The 18,143-nt window shown below is 34.6% G+C and overlaps 1 protein-coding gene across 1 annotated transcript in view; it reads right to left on the reverse strand.

Annotated features, from left to right (window-relative positions):
- Window positions 1-18,143, reverse strand: part of LOC150092994 (ubiquitin-conjugating enzyme E2 R2-like) — a 73,015-nt gene that overhangs the window by 36,971 nt on the left and 17,901 nt on the right. The window contains exon 2 of the mRNA XM_090413564.1: window positions 17,959-18,045. Within this exon, the coding sequence (XP_090269690.1) occupies window positions 17,959-18,045 (87 nt within the window). The remainder of the gene's footprint in view (window positions 1-17,958; window positions 18,046-18,143) is intronic.

The raw sequence follows: 18,143 nt of genomic DNA on the forward strand, positions 1-18,143 counted from the left end.
TTTCCATTAATGTAAATGCTAAGCAACAAAGTATAGTTTAACAACTCCATCACTTCATTTTTTAAATCACCTTTGAGTATCACACTTTCATAACAGCAGACTCTGCTTGTGCAGCAGATTCCTCATGCAATATGTTATTCTGAAGAAATTAATGCCCAATAACTTCTGGGAAGTTGCAAAACCAGAGAACAGAAAGGTAAAAAGTTGTATTAGCGATGATGCATACACACAAAGAGAAGGAATCCCAGTAGAAATTGAATAATTGAAAGTGTACCTCAGAAAATTATCGATCTAGCATTAACAGTAAAAGACAGGATTCAAATCCAGGTATTTTCAACTAAATGTCACTTCCAATTCATAAACTCTCCAAGAAAGAGAGGTTATTGATTGGAAAGGTGATGTGCACTGATGGCATATGTCTTGGGATAAGGAAGTTTTGAAGATGAATGATACATTTAGAAAGCATGCTTATAATATGAAGGTTATAGATATCAATAGGAACATAAAGTCTCTTTAGTGGTGTATATCTTATTTATGTTGGGACAAAAGTTTTAAGAATACATTAGTAGTATAAGAAGTCTGCTATGAGATGCGACAGATTCCAGTTCACAAGATTCAGGATGTGAGTATCACTTCAATAAACAGAATAATAAACAAGGTTAAATGTTCTTTAGTAATCCTGAATTTGACAACAAGTTTTAAATTTTGGAAACAAAACTTAAAAGTACAGAGTATAATATTTATTGCAGATATTTACATTTTTCAAATATGTATTCAAAATGTTCATAATATTTGAGCTATGTCATTAATATCTAGGGAAAAGCACTGCCTTAAAAAAAACAGAAATGGCTAATTAAAGCTGGTACAATGGATAGCCAGATGAGAAAAAAATTTTTTTTTTAAAAATAAATTCCTGAAAACTGAATGATAGTGAAAGGAAATATTCTCTTTTTAGGCATCTCTAATAAGCCAGGGAGTCAATGTAATCAGATAACAATGTTTGTTGACAATAATTTGTTAAATCATAATCAATAATATATATATGGGATTATTATTAAATAGAAATAAAACATCACAAACATTTGAGGGTTACTTATGAATGTGTTTTCTTTGGAGCAAAAAGAACAAATCAGTTATTCATTACTGATTTGTTCTAGTAGTGACAAAAATGTCCTGCAGGAATTATACATTATATATTAAACTGTACATGATCAAATAGTATCTTGTTAGGATTATTTTCCCAGGAGGAAATAATGATGACATTCATCTGTCATGGATTCCCAGCAGAAATTAACAAATTAATTTTGAGCATTCACACCTGTAACAAGCTAGTTTTTTTTCAATAGACAATTGAAAATGTTCCCTCAAGGCATTAAAGGGAATTCCATTTGAAATACTTAAATTTATATTATTACTGATATCCTACCAACAATTTTCTCCCAAAGACTACAACAGGAGAAGAAAACATTTATTTTTGGTTAAACGAAATTTCGTGATTGATATTAGTGACTTTTTTTAATGTTATCAAAAACCAGTGTCAGATAAGGATTTTAAAGTAAAAAACATTTTCCACTGTCACAAAACATGTGACAGTGGAAAATGTTTTTACTTACCAGATGTGACAGAGCAACATGATTACTATGTTATTATCAGTTTTCTATGCACAATTTTTTTATAAAGTTGATTATCATTTGTCAGGCTCTCTGATTTGCTTTTCCATCTTTTAAAAGAATTCATAAACCACATCAATCCATTTATATTAGTAAACTAATTAGGAGTTAAGTAACCATTATGGGAGACTAACTATAAAGACACGAATTAGAAGGAAAAGGATATGTGATATGAAGTAGAATTTATACAACCAATGAGGGATAATTTCCTAAAGCAGCACATGATGCAGGGGATCGCCTGCTGTATTCTAACAAGAACATCAGAAGATTTGCTCATAACCAAGGGATAGATGTTTGTTTGTTATTGATTTTTATGGCACAAAGACATCAAAGGCCATACTGCACCAGGACACAAGTTACAGCAGTGCATATGGTAGACCATTAGTAGGACAATCACAGACATCCATGCCCATGGCAGGATTCAAACCCGGAGCCTTTTGGCTGGAGAGCAGATACGCTAACCACTCGGCCAACCAGGTCGGCAGGGATAGATGTGATGTGGACTATAGAGCAGAAAAATTATGACAAACTTTGGTTTAAAGCAAGTATCATGCCATCAGAAAATGCAAAGAAAAGACATAAGCAGTGCATAGAAAATAATCAAACAGGAGTGTGGGGGAAGCAACAGACTAAATCACACTAAATTACAAGAGTTAGAAGAATATACTCAGGTGAGTTAAATGGAGTGGCATCATCTAGAAAGAGCTGCAAAATGTGAAAGGAATACAAAGATGTAATGAGCAAGTTATGAGCATTATAAAACACACAAGATAAATGACTAACATAATAAGTATAATTAAATGAGGAATTTAGTGGAGCAAGCATTTCAGAGAAGTCTTTTACTATGCAGCCAGTAATGAAAAGAACGATTTTGGAAGGATACCTTTAATGAATGAAGTTGGTAGGAAGTCACCAGCAACAGAGATAACTGTCCATGTGTTACAATAAAGTAAGAAAACTGGCAGTGCCTATGGCCAAGCTATTTTATTGATGTTGAAAGTTTATTTTTCACTTGGTCAGACTATAATAAATTTAGTTTAATCCTTTATCAAAGTGTGTGCAAACAAAGTTTGCACCTGAAAGTATCTTCAGGACTGGGGTAAGTGGCACAACACCAGGCTCTAAATCCAGAATAATTTAATAAAAACGTGGCACACCATTTGGCAGCTCCTATAGGAGGAGATGACCTTGCTAATGCTTCTGCCTGGTATTTCCACTTGGGCTTGGCTCCTACTCAAGAGATCTCAGTAAAGGTCAAAACTAGTCTGGGTAGTGGCCCTTCCCTTAATGCATAACATTATACATATCCGCAAGGAGATGTGTTTTGCATTATGGGAGATACTGAGATAGGAGTGTTGGTAGCTTGCTCCACCTTTGCAAGGAGTTGCCCGGTGTTGTACCATTTACCCGTCCTGAAGATACTTTCAGGCTTTGCTTGCACACACCTGGATAAAGGATTAAACTAAATTTATTATAATGCCAAGCTATTTAATTAAACAACCTGGACATAGGCAATGGCAAAGTCCAAAGAAAACATGAAGAGAGCATGAGAGTTCTGCTAAGGAGAAGCTCCAAGACAGACTTACAAGTCACTTCTAAGAATATTTTGAAGTTTAACCATTTTTAAGAGGAAAAATTTAGCAATTACATGTTGGTTAACAACATTCTGGTTGAATTTCAAGATGTGATCTCTTGCTCCTTCTGCTACCATGTATTGAATTTGTCCTATAAAATCCCTTTATAATAGCAACATTTCTGTCACATCTGTCTTCAATTAATGAGCAGAATGATACCAAGGAAGTAAAGATAATATTTACAATATTTTGATCTTACTCTAGATTTTTTTTTTTTTTTTTTTGCAATTTCTTCTTTAAATGCTTGTTTTACATGTGATCACATCCTCTTAGTTTTTAAACTTCTATCATATTAACAATGAAGAGCATTTTTATTTTTAATATGGCTTTGCTACAGATGATGGACAGGTTCGAATCCTATCATGTTAAGAGCCTTCAAATAAGGAACTTTTCAATTGAAGGTGATTTAGCCAGTGTCATACAGAAGTGGAAAGTTTTTTCACCATGTAAAACAAGCACATTCTTCACTAAGATTATGCAGTTAAAACATGATACCTGTTTCAGAGCCTCTGTAGCTCAGTCGGTAAAGATGAAGTCCTTTGGTCAGAAAGACCTGGGTTCAATTCCTGTCGATGACGTGAGGAACCTTTACTTGGTCTCTTTTGACTAAAGGTGAGTTAGCCGATCTCATATGGAGGCAGAGGGTTTTTTCATCCCTCAGAACAGGCAAATTAGCCCATGAATGCAGAGATTTAGTCATAAAATACTTAATCCCTCGCTAGGAAGGCTCAACTAGCCTTAAAGGACAGCGGAGGAACGGGGAGAAACCCCATACGAATAAATAAATAAACTACTGAGAAAGAATGCTAGATTGGTTGTCCAAATAGATGACATCACTGTTCTCCAGCCTATAGTGGATTCAAATCTTCTCAATGAAACTGGAAATGTCTAGTAGTAGATGATTATCCACCACCTAGACAACCTATACACCATTTACCAGGAGGATTTTAAGTCACATAGCTTAAGACCAAACCTTACTTACTGTAGACATCAAGTAGCTTAAGAAGGTTCCATGTTTGGTCTTAGAACAGAGTTCCTAAATTATCTAATTCTTAGTCTGCATGCTACCATGTCTGCTACATGTGATAGCATGCAAACTATCAAGTGTACTACAGCTTTCCAAACCTCTTATGGGCGGGAGAAAAGGACACTCCTTTTCATATGAAATTTGTTATAGCAAGTACTTAAAAACTTGTTGCAAATTTAGCTAAAAAAATAATAACATACTTTGAATAAAGATCTAAGCTTAATATGTCCTATGTTCACATTAGGTATGCTAACATTTTCCTTTTAATTTAGTCAATAAAGATTATTAAAAAAAACCCACAAAAATGGTATAGAGCCCTAATATATACCAGAGTTAACATCTCTTTGATAAGGAGAGAAAAGCAGGTTATTATACCTCTCTATAGGGTCTTGGTGAGACCCTACATTGAGTACTCTGCACAGATCTGGTCACCTGATCTGTGCAGAGTAGTCAAAGTAGTAGTCAAAGTATGAGAAGGAGGTGGAGAGGATCAAGAGGCAAGTGCCCGAGATGGTGGCAAATCTATGGGATGCATCATATGAGGATAGGTTGAAGATTTGTGGCTTACAGAAATTTGTTGACAATTGGCATAATGTTAAAGACTTCCCTCAATGAGTCTAAAGAGTTCCACAGAGTTGCCCATGTAATAGTAATAATATAGGCAAATGACAATAAATATCGCTTATATGTTGCCAAGTATAAATTTATGCATTCTGGACAGAAGACATTATAGGCAGAGTATTATGTTAATAGAAATTTGTTGGAGGTAGTCAGCGAAACTACAAACTTAGGAGTTATTGTGAATTAAGTTAAAGTTCAAGAGTCAGATTGCTAAGTTATCATAGCAGATAACAGCACTGCCAAAGAGACACTAATTTGTAAGAATAAAGAAGCGATTCTCCCACTTTACAAGACTATGATAAGACTGCATCTAGATTACAGTGGACGGATATGGTCATCTGAATTCAAAGAGATGGAGAGACAGTTGAATAGATTTTATAACAAGTAAACCAAGATGATAACTAGTCTCTGAAATTATACATATGTAGATAGACTGAAAATACATACTCTTCAAAATGTGAGAAACAGTACTGTACTGTAAGATATCCTTACTAATGAAGAGTTAGTAAGGATATCTTACAGTTACAGACAAGAGATTTTGTGACTTGTGGATGGTAGAAGTAGGACTCTTTGATATCCATGAAAGTTGGCACCAGGAGCCGTTTTTAGCAAACATGTAGCAAGTGTGTGGAATGGGCTACTATTAGATGTTGTGTATCTTTGGCAAATGTACACACACTTCTATTCACTGTATGTGAATAATTGATATATTTCTATATGCAATTCTATATGTATATATTTTAATTTAGTATGGAAACACATAGGTGACATTGTTCATTCATAATAGAGCTTCACAATATAAACACCACCAAATGATGAAAAAATAGATTTATTAGACTAATATTTTGCTAGTTTTCTACTTAGCATCTTAAGAGCATAATTATAACTATGATAATCATTTAGCAATGAACTAAATAAATATGGAAAGCAATTCAAATTGTAATTGAAACTGAACTAATGTCCTTACATGGCACCTTCTATGGACCAGATAACCATAACTTAATATGTAGAAGTCTGAAGTGTTCATGATAGTTTCCCAGAACTTTGGCAAATGAATGCAGCCATATTTGTTGAGATTGGGAGAGTATTTCATAGCTGATGCTAATTCCAAAAATAGTCTTTCACACCTATTCTTCTTCTGGTTCCCATCTGCCATACGGCCGGGGGAAGGTAGCTATATGCTACCATTCTAGGGAGAGATGATTATGAGCAAGGTGGTTTCCCGTTGCCTTCCTTGCCGTAAGTATTTATGACTGTAACCTGTGTGTTCATGGGGCCGGTTTGCCTGCTTGCGGGATGAAAAACCCTGCTGCCCAAGACCGGCTAACTTGGCTATGGCTGAGGAAGATCCTTAAGCTCCTCACGTCGTGGACAGGAATCGAACCTAGGACACTCCTTCCCCAGGCATATGGTTGCGAAGCGCAAAGCCACTAGGCTAACCGTGCGGACCTATTCAGACTTCTATTTAGTATTTATGTGTTCCTTCATCTAATCCTATGTAAAGGAGTATATGGAGCATGGTCTGTCAATCCGAACTTGCCATACAAATGATTGTGAATGTAAGTTTTGTATTCTTCAAAGCAGACGTCAACTGATCTATCAGTCTGACTGAGTAGGCTAAACTGCAGGCAGAAGGAATGCTATACACTCCAGGATGTCCAAGAGGATGAAGTTGATCTTTAGTAAAATGGCTAGCTGATAATTGAGAAATTATGTGAAATATGGAGAATTTTGGCTATAATAAATTTAGTTTAATTCTTTATCCAAGTGTGAGAAAACAAAGTTTGAGCCTGAAAGTATCTTCAGGACTGGGGTAAGGTGGTACAATACCAGGCAACACGTTGCAAAGGTGGAGAAAGCTAACATCACTCCTATCTCAGTATCTCCCATAATGCAAAACACCTTGCAGATATGTCTAATGTTATGCATTAAGAGAAGGGCCACTACCCAGACTAGTTTCCACCTTTATTGAGGTCTCCTCAGTGGTAGCCAGGACCAAGTGGAGATACCAGGCAGAAGCATTAGCAAGGTCATCTCTACCTATAGGAGTTGTAGTCTAACCAAGTGAAAAATAAACTTTCAACATCTTTCTCTAAATCCAGAGTAATTTATTAAAAAGGTGGCACACGGTTTGGCAACTCCTATAGGTAGAGATGACGTTGCTAATGCTTCTGCCTGGTCCCACTGAAGAGACCTCAATAAAGGTCGAAACTAGTCTGGGTAGTGGCCCTTCCGTTAATGCATAACATTATACATATCCGCAAGGAGATGTGTTTTGCATTATGAGCGATACCGAGATAGGAGTGATGTTAGCTTGGTCCACCTTTGCAACAAGTTGCCTGGTTTTGTACCACCTTACCCGAGTCCTGAAGATACTTTCAGGTGCAAACTTTGTTTGCTCACACTTAGATAAAGAATTAAACTAAATTTATTAGAGTGAAAAATAAACTTTCAACAAGAATTTTGGCAACTTTTTCTGATGTAACCTTAATATGAGATGGGGATGGTTTTGCTGCTATTCTATGTGTTGGTTGTAGGAGGAATATTGATGGAAAAGATATCGTGAAGGTCCATGAGTTTTCTTACCCCAAATCTTCCCAGGCCCTAACTTTATCTATATATATATATATATATATCTATATATATACAAATCTGAAAACACACCCCAACTCACCAGAGTTAAAGATCAGTGCTATCAACATAAGAAGCCTGAATGGCAAAGAAATGGAGCTAGCTGAGGAATTAGATAAGTACCAGATCGACATAATAGGGGTGACTGAAACAAAAAAGACAAATATTGGTAAGACCTTTTTGAGCAATAAATATAAAATGTTATATTCAGGCAATGACAATCAAGGAAAAGAAGGAGTAGCCACTGTATTCAACATTAAATATGAGGCTAATCTTCTTGAATGGCAGGGCGGCTCAAGTAGAGTGATGTGGAAAAATATGAAAATGGGGAAATAGAAAATGAAACTTATTTGTGCCTATGGTCCCACAGAAGGTTCTACTAAGGTAGAAGTGGAGGAATGTTTTGAGTTTTTAGAGAAAGCAACTTATACTATGAAAAAGGAAAAGTTGGTCTTTGTTAGGGATCTGAATAGTAGAGTAGGAAATGATTGTCAGACATACAAAAATATTTTGGGAAAATTTGGAGAAAAGAGCAAAACTAATAATAATGGCAAATACCTGTTGGATTTCTGCTCAGGACATGGACTGGTTATTAGTAAACACCATGTTCCAACATAAAAATGAGTACAAATTCACATGGAGAGAAGAGGCAAGGAATAAGAAAAGTCTCATTGATTATGTTATTGTTGATAGTGATGTTTTCTCTCTGGTGCAGGACACCAGAATGTAGAGAGGATTTGAAATTGGAAGTGATCACTATTTAGTATTGAGAAGGATAAAATTGAATTTCAAATTGAAAAGAATGATATGTAAGAAAGTTTAAAAACGAATAAAGGTTGAGCAGCTCTAAGATGTGAACTGTAGACTAAAATACACAAAGATTATTGAAGAAAAAATGAGTTTCAGAACAGGAACCAAACCTTGGAGATTCAGTGGCAAGCCTTGAAGAAAAACCTGATTGATTCAGCCAGAGAGGCATGTGGTGAGGTTGTCTGTAAGGATAGAAAAATCAGAACTCCATGGTGGACACAGGAAGTTAAAGAGGTAGTGAAGGAAAAGAAGAAAGCATATCAAAAGTTCCTGGCAAATAAATCAGCTTTTGCTCTTAGAGAATACAGAGACAAATGTAAGAAAGCTAAACACTGTAAAACTAGCTAAACAAAAGTCATGGGATGACTTTGGCAAGAACATAGAAAATAAATATCAAGAAGGTGGCAAAATATTCTGGAGGTTGTTGACGAAGCTTAGAAATGGAGGAAAGAGTAATGTAAAAGGAGTTAGAGATGATAAAGGTGACATGAAAACCAGAGAAAAAGATATCCTTGAAGTATGGAGTAATTACTTCGAAAAATTGCTAAACGAAACAAGCAGTGATAGTACAGTGGTAAACAACACTCGACAGGCATACAGTCAGGAATACATATCCATACTTGAATTAGAAAAAGCCATCAAAGGCTTGAAATGTGGAAAAGCAGCAGGAGTAGATGATATTCGACCAGAAATGCTGACATATGGTGGTATAAAAGTCTTACAGTGGCTGGACTGCATAGTTCAGAAGGCCTGGACAGAGTGACGAATTCCTGATCATTGGAGTAGAGCTCTCATAGTACCCATATATAAAAGGGGAAATAAAACTGAATGTGAGAATTACAGAGGTATTTCCCTACTGAGTGTTCCTAGTAAGATTTGCCAGTATACTTGAGAAAAATCGTTGAAGAACAAGCTGGATTTAGGCCAAATAGAGACTGTCAGGATCAGATCTTCACTTTATGATAAACAGTGGAGAAATGATGGGAATATAACAAAGATCCGTATTTAAGTTTTGTCGATCTGGAAAAGGCATGACAAGGTACCAAGAGAGAAGCTATTCAATACGCTACAGTTATATGGTGTCAATTGGGCATTATATCAAGCAATACTTAGTCTGTATTTGAATTGTAAGTCAGCAGTGAGAATTGATGGAAGTACAGGAAGATGGTTTAATGTTAAATCTGGTGCGAGACAAGGATGTACATTATCCCCTCTGTTATTCATTATCTATATGGATCACAATATGAAGGAAAGTGGTATTAAACATGATATCAAAATTGGAGATGTTAATGTCAGCTCTTTGCTTTATGCGGACAATGTTATACTTCTAAATAAGTCTGCAAGATTCCCTGACTAAATTGAATAACTGTTGTAATAGATATGGTATGAAGGTCAGCAATAACAAGACAAAGACAATAAAAATAGGCAGAATTATTGAAAATGTTAACTGCATTGTGAATGGAGAACCTATAGAACAAGTAAAGCATTTCAGCTACTTAGGTACGATTTTTAGTGAAGATGGAAATAGACAACAGGATCAACAAAGCTGGTATGGTAGGAAGTCAATTGAATAAATTCATATGGAATAATAGAGAAATTAGTCGGAACACTAAATTAGCTTTATACAAGACAGTCAGTGTTCAAACCAGTTTTAACTTATGGATCTGAGAGCTGGATCAGAAGTAAAACACTTGACCAAAGACTAGAGACTGCATATATGAGAGTCCTGAGAAAGATTAGAGGCATGAACAGATGGCATCAATGGCAATATCATATTAAAAATGCAAATATTGGAAAAGAACTTGACATTGTCAGCATCCAGGACTGTGTTAGCAGAGCGAATCTCAAGTGGTATGGTCACTTAAACAGAATGGGAGAGAAAAGAATAGCAAAACAAGTGTTCTCTCCAGGTTGGCAGGAAAACGACCTAGAGGAAGACCACGATATAGGTGGATTGATACTGTACAAAGTGCCTTAGACGATAGAAATATAAGATCTGATAATGTTGGAGTCTTGACAAGTAACAGACTGATTTGGAGGAAAATTGTAGATAAGAAGTTAGTAATGATGTAAATTTTTCATGTAGTACTATCATATTCTGTACACCCCTTGAGGATATATGGCAGGAATTTGATTATGATGATATATATATATATATATACACTTCAGTTTTCAGACATTTGTCTCTATATTCCTAAAGTACTCGTGTTAACTTATCAACCTGGAACTTTCTATATGATTTTTTGACTCCCAGATTTCTTTTTTTAATTTCACGTGTCCACAATTCTGATTTTTCTATCCTTTCAATATCTCTTTCCCCCTCCCCTTCTCTCTTTAATTATACCATTGATCTAAGGTTTGGTTGTTGTTTTCACTTTTGTGCCAAATGATATATGCATCTACAGTTCCCATATGACAGTTGTAATTTTTTTTATCTTTTTTAAAAACATTTTCATGCCCTTTTTCTTTTCAATGAAATACTAATTTTCTTATCTGCGTCTTATGTTCATGTTATTGTGAACCAACTGAGAAATGTAAGTTGTTGATCATTGTCTGTGATCTCCAGTTTAGTAATAATTGATAAGACTTTCCTTGTTCATGCATGACTCTCTCCAGATAAATTAATGCACATTAATATGTTGGAAAATGGCATCAGTAATGAATGTTGAGAGAAGATTTACAGATACTTATCATTAGCCATGCCATATCCTTTAAATCTTCCAACATCTCAGTAAGTCGAGGATTAATTTCAAACTTTACTTCTTCAAGAAAAAAACTTTTCTTTTTTTCTTTATGCCAGCTGTCCTTTCTAATAACTTAGGTTCTTTTACTTTTTTTTACTACTGGCATCATTGTCACAAATAAGATGTATTTTCCAATTTACTGTTTTGAAATTTGACTCCACTACTCTTCTTGACACAGTCTTCAATTCTAGAAATATCTTCATGAATACTAGCATTGAATATTTATGGCTATTCCATCCTTTCCCTGATCACTAATGCATGAATAAATCATATTTAAAAGGATCTCATCTCTCATATTTCTTTCTTTCTTGGTAACATAACACTAATTATGGTCATATGACATTTTCGGAATCATACAGCCACAATTAGTGCCTTTTCTATTGATGGCATCTATCTTCAATTCTACTGAGGTTGTTCCAGTAGCTGACTTTTCATTATTCACCAGGTTACTTAACAAAAACAGTGGAGCCTTGTGTAAGTAGACAATACTCCAATTGTAGTATATCAGTGCTTTGTGCTACAAGTTTATAAGCATTTGTGGATGAAATTTTATTAAAAAAAAATACCTAAACATTGTTGCCTTTAATCTACATTGTATAATCAGTGAGAAATTTAAAAACTTGGGCAATAACACCAAATTTTTAGCCCCCTTATTCATTAGTCTTCAGTTTCTCTCAAAATCCCCTCTTCAGAACTAAATCTCATCTAAAATGTGACATAAATGGGAATCTTATAGCTCTTTATGTGATATTTCCTACCAGTGAAACAGAACCATCTTAGAAGGTAATGGCAATGTTCTATTTCTTTATTGATTGAAGTATTACTAAATCATTACATAAAAACATAAAACATCTTGTTCATAAAACTTATGAACAAGATTCCTTATGTAGAATATGCAGGAAAAAACTTTCAAAAACTTTCTGATGCAAAGTCTTTTAATAATAATGTGATTTTTTTTTTTCTACTTGTATATAGAAAAACATAAACCTTGGTATCATTCTGGGCAGTGGTGCACTCAGGATTTAATCTTGGAGTGGGCCCGAGCACTCAAGATTTAATCTTGGGGGGGGGGGTGCCCCTGTTCCTGGGTGCACCAATGATTCTGGGTCTCCTACCCATGAGATCTCAATGAAGGCCAAAACTGGCCTGGGAAGTGGCTCATCCTATAATGCATAGCAATATACAGGTCCATAAGGGAGTGCTTTGTATTATGGGATACTAAGGCAACTGATGCAACATCAACAGCCTCTATATACAAATAGCCTAGTTGTGAAGATATGTCACATGCCAACTTTGTCTACTTATACTTGTAAAGGATTAAATGAGAATATAATTTCTTGGCAAGTTATTTACTTCATAACCAAGTGAAAAAAATTTTCTACAAGATTCCTTATGATTCCAGATATTTGATATTATAACTGGTAATTAGCTTACAGAATTAACAACGCATATAAAGTATAATAATTAAAGGCAACTTTAATGAATAACTACTATATTTTGGCAACGTCACATTGCCATCTTCAGGAACATAAAGATATAGTATGTGCACGCAGGCACTAACAAAAGCAAATGAGGAAGAAAGCAAGAAACTAATATTGTTCCTAAAGTCCTAATGGTGCCCTCTGGCAGGCTAATTTGGTTGTCTTGGCCATTGGGCTGAAGTTCTCATAATGTAAGTCTTCCAAATTTGGGGTAGTTTCATGCACCCAAAACCAAATTAGCCCACCACAGGGCACCATTAAGACTTTAAGAACAATATTAGTTTCTTGCTTTCTTCCTCATTTGCTTTTGTTAGTGCCTGCGTGCACATACCATATCTTTATGTTCCTGAAGATGGCAACGTGACGTTGCCGAAATATAGAAGTTATTCATTAAAGTTGCCTTTAATTAATATACTTTATATGCGTTGTTAATTCTGTAAGCTAATTACCAGTTATGTATGACCAACGTATAAGCCTTGCTACTAGAATTTGACATTATATTTATGTTAGAGTTTGCTTCAATCTATGGTGTGTGTCTTCCAAAAACTGAAAACCAAAGGCTTCTATCTCATTAGCAAAAAATAAGGTCGTATACAAAAAAGAGTGGAAGGGGAACAACTGTTGTTTTCAGTTTCAAGTATAAATCATATCTTAGGGGGAACTGTTAATTTGTTTTTAAATTTTTAGAACACTGTTAATGAACTTTGCCACAGCGAAAGCATAGAATGAATGAATGTTGCACAGGGCTAATCACAAATTCAAAGAGTTGACAATACTAGATGGAAAATCTTGTTCAACTAAAGTCAGAAGCACGTTCTTGAATAATGAAACATTATCAAGGTTAATTTAGAATATCTGTTGATGCAAGGAAAAGTTTGGAAATTTCTTTTAAAATCCAGTACTTCTGATAAACAAAGACTTATCTATAAAAGTGGATAGTTTACTTTCCAAAAAAAGAAATTAAAAATTTCACATATACCTCACACACAAAAAAGTTTACAACTTTAAGAAATAGATAGTGAATGTTGTTATGGCAGTTTCAGATATTTTGAAATTCGATTGAAGAGAATCAGCATTTCAACTCAACAATCATCGGTTTGCCTTTGTTGTTGAGTTGTGCAATCTTTTAATACCACACCAATCATATGAATAGAGATGAAAGCAACCTGTAGTAGTAGAAGTGTGAGAGCATTGATTTCAACTCAATCTTGAATTGAGCAATGAATGAGGTGAGGGGAAATTTGCCCTAGAATTCATAGAAGAGTTCAAGAAAATGTGTAAATGGATACTACATTGGTTCAAGATTGGATTAGAACAGTTTGGGAAAAACGGCCAGGGGCCTTATTTTGATGCATGGCTCTCCTCATGGGGGATAGTTTCCACAGACACTTAGGACATGAATAGTAAAACAACTTTCAGATATGAAGACAGATATGGCTATTTTCCTGGTGGTCTTACACCTTCTCTACAGCCCTTGGATGTATCAGGCAACTAACCATTCAAGGACTGCGCATGAAAATTCTACACGGAGTGGATGGCAGTTGGCGACTATGACATGACTACAGCAGGAAAGATTAAGAGACCATCATCATCAGAAGTGTTGTGGAACTGGATATTGAGAGCTTGGGACATGATTTCTCCAGAAATAATTGCCAAGAGTTTTTTTTAAAAAACTTGCGTCTCTAATGCCCTGGATGGTAGCGAAAACGATGCTATTTGGGTAGATGATCTTGACAATGCACATGAGGAAACCGCTCTCGAGAGCAGAAGTAGTGATAGCAAATAGGAGATTCTTGGTAAGTCATACCCATTTCCAGTTTTTTTTAAATCATGGTGATCTTATGATTCCAAAATGATAAAAGAACAAGCAATAACAAAACTGGTTTATTTAATTATAGAAGCATTGTTGCTAAAGATTCAAATATATTGTGTGATGAAGGTGACTGGTGGATCGCATAAATAACTGATAATTAAAATTTAAATGCATTCATTTTATAAATAATGTGAGCAATTATAAATTATAATGAATACAGAGGATTTAATTATAAGCATCAATTTAGTGTTTTCCTGGAAAACTTTAGTTTCTGAAAATCCCCACATATATCTCACATTCACACATAGTCTAGGTAAGTCTTGAGGTTAAATTGAATTCTACATCCTAAATAGTGACTTAATTTTAAGAGTTTGTTCATTCTAATAGTCATTTCCTTTAGCTAGATCTGCAATAAGTATGGAATATTCTGAATGAAGGTATACAGCATACAATGACAGTACAACAGCATTCCATTAGTTTTCTAAGGACCATTCTCATCCAAACTGTTATGTTTTTCTAATGGGAATTTCTCTCTGTCTTCTGTTTAAGGTAGTCTTAACTATGTTAATTCATCTGAATTTGTCTGTGTCTAGGTGTTCTCTATTTTATATATATATACATAATATAGAGAATATATATATATATATATATATGAAAGAATGATCATTAACTCGGTTAATATACATATTTTTATGAAGAACTGAATGACTAGAACCGAGATTTGAGTAAAAAGGTTTTAATATAAAAAAACATTACTAGTTTTGGCCTGTAACAGCCTTCATCAGGTGACATTATAAAAGAAAGAAAAAAGAAAAAACACTAAACACTGAAGGTTAAAAGACTACGAACAACATAGAGTCTCTATACATAATTAGCATGAAAACGTTGTAGTTGCATTTAAAGCTGTTCTTTTGTTTGTTGCATTGTTGGGAGAGTGCGTGCTTGCAGCATCACATGAATGCCAGTACATGATTACAGCTGAATGACTATCTGGGAGGTTGTGTAGCTCAAGTTATTATTTAGATGAACAGTACTGAAGATGATTTCTCTAGATTCCACGATTTTTCTCTCTAGTTCATCATTGCAACGGAAGATGTTTATAGATTTTTCCCAGCAGACTTTGTGACTTTGGTTTTCATCATTAGGATTAGCCGAGAAAAGGATATGACTTGATAATGCACTGGCTTGCTGTCTCTTGTAAGTAATGTCCCTCATGTGTTCTTCCATACGCAATCCGACAGATTTGTCTGTCTGCCCAAAATAAGGAATATCACAATCACACAATATTTTATATACACCAGGGTATTTGAGTTGATGATGACAAGGTTTTGGGTGGCTTATTAAGAAACTGATCTTTGGAAGTGGAGTGAACAAGGTTCTAATATTGTATTTTCTTAGAACTTTTGCTAATTTATGTGAAACTGCACTTATGTAAGGAATAGATATATTTCCTTTGAATCCATTTGTTTCTTCTGAGTGATGTCTATGAGGATTAAGAAGGAATTTTTCAATGATTCTCTTGGAATATCCATTAACTTCAAAAGAAGTTTATGGATATTCCTCTAAGTAAATATTTGCGAGTACAGGGGATAAAGGATTACCCATAGCCAGTCCATGATTTTGTTTGTATATATTATCTTGAAATTTGAAGTAACCGGACCTGATGCAATGTGTAAGCAAGGCTAACATTTTTTTGGATAACTTGTCCTTGAGTAATGTTAGGACTTCATCTGTTGGGACATTAGTGAACAAAGAAGTTATGTCCAAGCTAGCCATGATGTCATCTTCATTAACTGTAATATCCTTGATGTATGTAACAAATTCTGTAGTGTTCTTGATAAAGGATGATGACTTGCCTGAAAAACTTTTTAGGTATTTGGCAAGATATTTTGATAGATTGTACGTCGGAGAATTGATACCTTCTACAATTGGGCGTAATAGGGTGTTCTCTTTATGGATTTTATGAACACCATATATGCGAGGAATTAACGGATGGAGAGAGCATAGAGATAAGTGAACGTTTCAGGATAATTCAGTTGTTTTTACGATTTTGAAGTTCACGAGTTGGATCTCTCTTGAGTATTGAGTAGGTATCATCATATAGTAATTCAAGCATTTTATTCTGGTAATCTTCAGAGTTGAGGATGACTGTTGCATTGCCTTTATCCGCAGGGAGGATAATTATATCTCTGTTGTTTTTTAAACTTTTAATAGCTTTGCGTTCTGTTGAAGTAATGTTATCTGCAGGTGGTTTTGCATTATTGATATAAAGATTGATTCAATACGTAGAGGTTTTGCATCTTGTGGAGGGAGAAAAGAAGTAGCTTTTTCTATTTTTGTAAGTAGTGTCCCCTTTGGTATTAATTTTGGGGAAGGAATAAAGTTTAGACCTTTACTAAGGATGCTTTTTCCTACATCTGAAAGTATATATAAGAAGATTTGTTGATAACGACTTTGTCAATATTAATGTGTGGTTTTGAGAAGTTCCTATTATTTTGTAATCTTTTTAATGTTTCAAATTTACTTATAAGGTTTACTTTGTTATTATATTGTATTGTGGCTGCTTGAGATTCACAGTATGTATTAAAGGTATGCCAACTTTCATTATCTAGAAATTCTTCCAGTTTCTCTGCTATAGTTCTTTTTTTATTGAAAAGAAAAGCGAGAGTTCGTTTAGTATCCGAGATTCTTTCAGACAGTAGGCCTAATTTAGCTTTACGATAAGATTCTCCTCACACGTTCAGTTGTTATGTTTTCTTTAAAGCACATAAATTTAGGAAAGACAGCGTGAAATTTGCAACATTTATTTTGGGCAGACAAACAAATCTGTCGAATTGCGTATGGAAGAGCACACGAGGGACATTACTTACAAGAGACAGCGAACCAGTGCATTATCAAGTCATATCCTTCTCTCGGCTAATCCTAATGATAAAAACCAGTCACAAAGTCTGCTGGGAAAAATCTACTAACATCTTCCATTGCAATGATGAACTAGAGAGAGAAATCGTGGAATCTAGAGAAATCATCTTCAATCCTGTTCATCTAAATAATAACTTGAGCTACAACCTCTCAGATAGTCATTCAGCTGTAATCATGTACTGGCGTTCACGTGATACTGCAAGCATGCACTTTCCCAACAATGCAACAAACGAAAGAACAGCTTTAAATACAACTACAACGTTTTCATGCTAACTATGTATAAAGATTCTCTATGTTGTTCATAGTCTTTTAACCTTCAGTGTTTTTTCTTTCTTTTATAATGCCACCTGATGAAGGCTGTTACAGGCCAAAACTAGTAGTGATTTTATATTAAAACCTTTTTACTTAAATCTCAGTTCTAGTCATTCAATTCTTCATAAAAAAAATATATATATATACTTAAATCTCAGTTCTAGTCATTCAATTCTTCATAAAAAAAAAAAAAATATATATATATATATATATAAAGACCCTATTTGTACTTTTCTGAAGGTTTACTGAATTAACTTCATTTAAAAAAGTAATAAAAATCATTTACATTACCTTACCTCATATACATTTGGATGCCAAACCTTAGTCAGAAAACGAATACTAGGTGGAGAATATGGGTAGTCAGGTGGAAATTTCATATGAGCCTGGATATGAAATTAATGAAAATGGTTTAAAGTTTGTAAGGAAATACTTGAATGTTTACAAAAGAATTTAAAACTCTTTTGTAGCATTTTAGTTTTAC

This window comes from Typopeltis vanoorti, chromosome 24, assembly GCF_054136105.1.
Source record: "Typopeltis vanoorti isolate ZY-2024b chromosome 24, IOZ_Tvanoo_1.0, whole genome shotgun sequence".
Classification (NCBI taxonomy): domain Eukaryota; kingdom Metazoa; phylum Arthropoda; class Arachnida; order Uropygi; family Thelyphonidae; genus Typopeltis; species Typopeltis vanoorti.